This window comes from Patagioenas fasciata, chromosome 14, assembly GCF_037038585.1.
Source record: "Patagioenas fasciata isolate bPatFas1 chromosome 14, bPatFas1.hap1, whole genome shotgun sequence".
In the NCBI taxonomy this organism is placed as follows: domain Eukaryota; kingdom Metazoa; phylum Chordata; class Aves; order Columbiformes; family Columbidae; genus Patagioenas; species Patagioenas fasciata.
In genome coordinates, this window is record NC_092533.1 from 1,413,799 (window position 1) to 1,420,518 (window position 6,720).

The 6,720-nt window shown below is 47.2% G+C and overlaps 1 protein-coding gene across 1 annotated transcript; it reads right to left on the reverse strand.

Annotated features, from left to right (window-relative positions):
- Positions 1-773: 773 nt before the first annotated feature.
- On the reverse strand, positions 774-3,491 carry GDF9 (growth differentiation factor 9). The gene is made up of 2 exons (XM_065849366.2): positions 3,001-3,491; positions 774-2,081 (listed from the first exon to the last, which is right to left on the reverse strand). Exons 1-2 carry the CDS (start codon positions 3,422-3,424, stop codon positions 1,129-1,131), a joined length of 1,377 nt encoding a protein of 458 aa, XP_065705438.1. The 5' UTR covers positions 3,425-3,491; the 3' UTR covers positions 774-1,128.
- Positions 3,492-6,720: the final 3,229 nt, after the last annotated feature.

The window sequence follows — 6,720 nt, forward strand, 5'->3', positions numbered from 1 at the left end:
AACAACTTTAGAAACCGGTGCTAGAACAAACCAACCCCCAACAAAACACACCAAACACCACCAAAATCCCCACCAAAGCTGGTTTTGTGTGAGCCCCATCTAAAGCTCTTGTATCTTGGGTCCCCAGCCCAAAAGCAGCAGTTTTGACAAAACACTTCAAACTAGAAAAGTCTAGGAAAAAATAAATCATCTGTAGTAAAGATTTGGGATGAACGCGTAGAGAACTAAAGCACCATTACCTACTGTTCTGTTGTGAGAGGAAATGAAGCTGTGGCCCCACATTTTCAGGCTTCAGTCTACTAAACCAATTCAACAGAATTTAAATAAACTAATTTAATAGGCTTCTATTTCTTTTGAAGCTGACATGATTGAACATTTCCTCATAGCTCAGAAAGCAGGAAGTGCTGTTGCACATGTGGGATCCTGCGCCCTGACCCCACAAACAGCTTGTGCCTTGTTCTTGAACTCCATCAAACCTTCCTGTTGTTAACAAGAAGCTGGTGCTGGGCCCAACTCTGATAGCTGCATGATTTAAGTTTTCACAAGTTGCCACACAGCTGCCATTAAATTCCTCCCACCCCTTGTCGGGAAAACCCAAAGAGCACAACAAAAAAAGCATGAAACAACCTCGCAACTTGGTGCAGAACTGTAAGGAAGAGTTTTCTTGCATGGAAACACGGTAAGGAAAAAGAATGAAGAGTAATTTTAACATTCAAGGCTTCCCTCTATTCCCAGACTCTTCTGGAGATGTCACAGGAAAGATTTCTTTATGTAGAGCATCTTTACGAAGATGAGCAGGCACTGAATGTACATATGCATGATAGGCATTTATTCTTTTTTAATCTATAACAAAACAGCTTAAAATAGACATCTGGGAGTTGCAACCTTTTTTGACATTTTAAATGCAAAATTATTCCAATAAAAATATGTTATTTACGATTTCACATTCTCGAAAGGCTGAGTGGCTACAAAAATAAGTGCTATGATGCAAACACCCTCTAAATGCCAAATCCTAACTGATTTAGTAGAGCTCTTAGTGATGCTAACTGTTCAGTTGACTGAAGCTACGGGTGCTTTGAGAATGCAAAAATACCCAAACCCGGAGCAAAACCAGCCAGGGCTCTCCCACTACCGACACGTGCACTTGGTGGCTATCATGTCCTCGTACTCTTTGTAGACGATGGAGCCGTCGGGCTCGATGGTGAGGACGCTCAGGGGGCTGTATTCGGCGGGGACGCAGGAGGGCTTGGGGACAGAGGGGTCCAGTCGCTCGTAGATGAGGTTCTGGACCATGGTGTGCACGGGGGAGCCGTAGCGATGCCCCACGACCCTGGGGCAGTCGCCTTTGCAGTACTGGGGGCTGTACCTGTGCGGGGCGATTATCCATCGGTCCCACTTCAGTTGGCTGAAGCTCAGGCGGAAGTTGTGAAGCTCACACTCGTTTTGAGGGAACAGGAACTGTTTGAAATACTCACTGAGGTTATAAGGTGGAGTTGCCGGTGCTTCTTTCAGATTCTCATCTCTTCGCTGCCGAGAGGCCCTTTGACCCTGTGAGTTCTCCTTCCCCGTGTCACCCGCAGGATTGAGCCGCGGACTGTTCCTTTGCCGGGGCCGCGCGGGGTTTTTCCATCTGTGTCTAAGCGCGTTCCACCTGTGATAAGCTTGCTCACTGGTATCATTCAGGTACAGAAGAAGAGAAGGGGGGACCAGCACCATATTAATGGCATTTTCCAGTTCAGTGTTGTGTTGTGGATCACCCAGCAGACAAGTGAAGTTCACGGCCATATGGATATTCCTCCTCTTAGTAGCAATTAGAGGCTGGAGAAAAGAAGTCACATCAATCTCAACCCACTTGCGTTTTCTAACTTGGAAGTGCAGGCTAAAGGCTAAAGAGTGTGAAAGGCTGGGGCAGACATGGCTGGAAAAGCCGTGCTCCTTCACGGACAAATGGCAGGTGCCTGTGATGGAAGAAGAAACAGGAGCCGACGTGTCAAAGGAATAGAGCAAGACAGACTTGAGCAAGTGCTCCAGAGCAGTCACGCGATCCAGGTTGAAGAGCAGATCCACCGAGTGAACATCTCCTGAGGAGGGAAACACAATTTCATAGAGTTAGTACATCTTAATTATCCCCATAGACATAAATAACATAATGTAGTGGATAAGCAGAGAGAATCCAGCAGCAGAAGAAACCAATGTAGATGCCCTCCCTGAACTCAATTACATGGAGTTTCTACTTCGGTCAGGGACATAAGATGTAAAAGTTAAGAAACGACAACAAAACTAAGAAAACTCATGGTTTTAAAAGGTATTAAGGTTAATTTCATTAAAACAAACAAATAAACCAACCAGTACAGGAAGAAGTGAGCCATTGTCTTTTCAGTCTTGATGTTTCAGTCTTGATACAGGGAAACAGGAACTAGAAACCCCAGGTTGTACAAACCATGAACTGGAATAGCTGGAGTTTTAAAGTGAATGCTTTCAGAGCTTTTCAGCACTAACTTTAGCTGTTCTTCCTGCTTCTCCTATTTAAATCTCTCGACCAGCAGCTGCCAGCCAGTCTGAGTAACAGCAAGGGAGGAATTTATTTGGTAGCACAACTTAAAAAATTCTCATTCTTTCCCGAGTGTCACTTTTCTTTTATGCAAACTTGGCAGTAGAAGGAAATGTGATGCCCATTATGCACAACCATTTTTTCCACTTTTCTTACAAGCGGTTGTAGAGTTTTCTCTGATTCATAACGAGATGAATCAGCCCAAAACCTCAGCATGATCTTGAACGTAATCCCATTTGGGTGGCTCTTCCCAAACCATGGAGAAGTCTTTGTCTAATGCCATTCAAGGAGAAGCAGGTTATGAAAACTCATAGGCTTTAAGAGCAGAGCCATCAGGATTAAAACAGCAACAGTTCTAAAGAAATGAGATAGTTTTATATTATGCACAAGCACAGAACACGTGGAAAACCCCCACGTAACCCCTGCAGCCGAGGCCGCCCCACTCGTACCTCTCACCAAGTCCCTGTGGCGGTGCTTGTGTTCAGAACACGGAGTGAAAAGTCGCACGGTGTTGTAGAGGTGGCTTTTGTTGGCCTTGGGGATTCCCTCCTTGGTGGCCGACATCCTGTAGAGCCTCTTCATGTACCGAAGGGCCCTGGCGTCAGGGCGCAGCCGGGGGGCCTCGCCGTCCCAGCGCTGGGGGCCCCGCTCGGCCAGCACCTTGAGCAGGGGCGGCAGGAGGGCAGAGCCGTGTCCCACACCCCCCGGCAGCTGCAGCACGGGGTTCAGCGCGCTGGAGACGGCCCCGGGAGCCACCAGGAGCCCGGGGAGCCGCTCGGAGCCTGCGTGGCGCTGGAGGGAGCTCTGGACACCCGAAGAAAACCAGTGAAGGCAGCAGCAGAAACAAACGTAAATTCTCCAGGTGCTCTCCATGCTCTTTAGGGCTACAGCCTAAAAAACGACTCCCCTAAAATATTCAAGAAAGAAAGAGGAGCTGAGCCTTATCCCTTATATATGTTGCAGCTGTGGAAGGGGAGGGGGTTTCCTTCTGATTAGAAACCAAGGAGGAAGATCCGCAGCTGGTGAACTGAACCCATATGCTTGTTAGTGTTGAGGCCTGTGGAAGCAGCTTATAATGAAATTCCCTATTCAGAGCCAACCTTTTCCACATTCTGTACCCCAGGAGTGCACGCTGGCCTCCAGAGGGGGCTGGGGAGGTGAGATAGTGTTGGCTACTCTAGTTAAATCCACGTGTATTTGCAGAAATAAAGCTAAATATTACTGCTCTTAGCAATAAGAAACTAATTAACAATTTAAAAGAAATTGTTTTTTGTTTTCTGCTAATGTATTTCTCACATTTCACATCTCCGTAGACAAGAATGTCCACTTGAGAGAGGGGTAAGTGTGTCTGTAGGACCGTCAGATTGGCTTCCATTCCAGCACACTGCACAGATTGACCTCCAGTTTGACGTGCAGGATCCAGAAAGCAAAGTCGGTCCCAAAGGCTCTAAATGGGGTCATATTGATTGCATCAGAAATATTCAGAAACTCTTGTTAGCTGAACACAACTAAAAGGATGGAGTTTAGTTTTGTTTAATTGGGAAAATACAGGGAAAAATTCTGTTTTCGTGGCAGTTGTTTTTAATTAGAGCTGTTTTATCAATAATCTAGTGAAATGTCACCCGTAATCTAACTTGCACATCTTAAGGCTTCTGAGTGGGGCTTTGCTGGCTCGGAAAGTGTTCAATTACCTTACAAAAATGTTGGTCTGGTGTTTTTAAATTTGGAGAGGAAGGTTAATTCAGATACCAATCTGCAATATGAAACAATCTAAGCCTTTCTGCTGATTTGATTTGGGCAAGAGGGGGACACCGTTGCTCCTGAAGTCAGCCGTGTTTAGGCTGTTCTGGATAAGGTGATCTGTACTTTGACCAATACTAAAAATACCCCTTCAGTCGGGTGTGCTCCCACCAACCAAACCCACTGCTCCCTCCCTCGGGGCTTTGAGTTAGTGGCACTTTAGTTTCAAACAAATGGAAGTGCGGTTTCTACTGTTCCGTGGCAATCCAAGCTGCTCCCTAACCCTTTTCACACACCGCATGTGCATTCTTGCTCTCTCTTTTGCACTGATTTTTGATATTATCGGATCTTGTGGTGGGAGCTGAAATGGTAGGAAAATAACCAAACAAAAAGTGAATATTTGCTTTGCCTCACTGCAAGCGCTGGACAAGCTGGGGACGATGGAGCCTATGGTGGATAATTCAGGGCTCAATGGGGCGTGAGTGGTACTTCTGCATGCTAAATGCATAGCAAGTGCCCAACCATTATTCTGTAGGGTGAGGCCAAAATAATCCTACAGATTTCTATATATACACTGCATTGAGGAGGGGATTCTTAAACATGTAACTTCCGAATATTTTACTGGAGTAGGCTGAAAAGTTCATGAAACAGGTGAAAGAACACGGAGAATGTTAACTGTAGATTTAAACCTTGCCCTGACAGAGACATTCTGCTCTTTTACATAGTCTCATAAAATTCACCCACATTTCTCAGCTGTCAAAGAGAAGTCAAAGTCCAGACGCATCCACTTTGTACAAGGGGAGGTTCTGTGGGGACATCTCCGTGTGTGGGGTTTCTGGGCTCTGTGACATCAACTGGGTGTTCAGCAAAAGTCTGAAAGTTGAGGTTTCGTTGTGCACGGTCTGCAGGGAGCATCGTCTGTGGCATCGCCGTGTTTCCCGTGGGTCTTTGAAGAGCTGTTACAGGCGAAGTTCTGCGTGTGCTTACAAGGGTGACTGCCCGTGGGAAGCCTGGATGAGACAGTCTTTTAACATAGTTAATTTGTTATTGAAATAGAACTTGTGAAGTTAATGAACAGCACTGCCGTTGGTTTGCACATGTTCTTTCTGTTGCAGGGAGGTGCTATATGTATCTCTCCACAAAATGCGCCTTTCAGAATATGTTTAATGCATTTTTGGGCTGCTGCTGTCAGGGTGGGCTTCGCCTTTTCCTCCTCGACTTTGGGCCTTTCCCCTGTGCAGTTTTCCCCTGCTCTGGGGCTGAATGACCCATCCCCGGCTGCACACGCCGTGCAGAGCTGTGGGGCAGCCCGGTCTGCGTCTTGGTTTGGGACAAAGGTTGGAGGTGGTGACCTCTGCTTTCAGAGTATCTTCTAGTCACCTTCATTTAGCTATAATGTGAACTCACACAGCACTGCAGCCAGGTACAGCTTACACACTGTAGACACCTAGAAAGATTCAGTGAAAAGATATAAGTAGATCTTTTTTTCTCTTCTCTTTGTTAACACGCAGGCAGGACTGCAGGGGTTACCTCCCTTTCTTCAGAAGAGAAAAAGACAATATTTGGAATACACTATTTTCAATATTAGGAAACTAGGGTCTTATGCTGGATGCTCTTCCTCCTGCCTGGGTGTACTGCTGCGGATGGATGAGTTTGCTGAGCTTATCATCCCTTTCAGCTTTCCCGGTGTGTTGCCCTGCCTGGAAGGCTCTTGCTTACAAAGCTCTTACTCACAGGCTGGAGAGCAAAGGAAGCCCTGAAAAGTAAGAATTGTGAAAAACGGAGTCTGCTGCTGTTAGCTCAAACCTCCCTGGGACAGCGAGCGGGGCAGGGGAAGCGCTGGGTACCACATGTCACTTTTTTAGACCTGTTTTTATTGCTCCTGAGTAAAATAACAGTTCTGGCCATTCCTGCAGCATCTCTGCTGTCGGGTTTGGTTGCAGCTGTAAGGCAGGAGTTGGGAAACTGCGTTTTTCATTTTGTAGGGGTCTGGTTCATTTTGTGCTACTATCAGATATGGTTAAGATGTGAGTCCTTATGCGACCCTTAGCAAGAAAGGTGTTAACTTATAACTTAGCTTCTTAAAACTGCAGGAAAATGAATTCCGGAACGATATTCTTTTCCGTTCTCACTCTTCACGCACAGAGGCGTGTCGGGTTTGTGGTTGGACTCGGTGGTCCAAAAGGTCTTTTCCAAGCGAGGTGACTCCAAGTCCACCCTCCAGCCACCCGGTGCCTTGAACACCCTGTCTGGCAGGGCAGTCCCCACCGCTCCTGCGCTTTGCGGGCTCCCTGGGCTCTGCCCGGCGTCCGCGGGGCTTTTCCCCCGTTTGCAGGGGGAGCCGGGGGACCCAGAGCCGCTTCTCCCCCCGCCGGCTCCGGGTCGTTCCCTGACCCCTCCCCCGGGCCGCCCCTGGGCCGGGCCGTGCC

Coding starts and splice junctions, on each gene's coding strand:
- GDF9 (XM_065849366.2), bottom strand. CDS start 3,424: ATGGAGAGCACCTGGAGAATTTACGTTTGTTTCTGCTGCTGCCTTCAC. Junction 2,082..3,000: donor CCACAGGGACTTGGTGAGAG/GTACGAGTGGGG, acceptor TTCCCTCCTCAG/GAGATGTTCACTCGGTGGAT.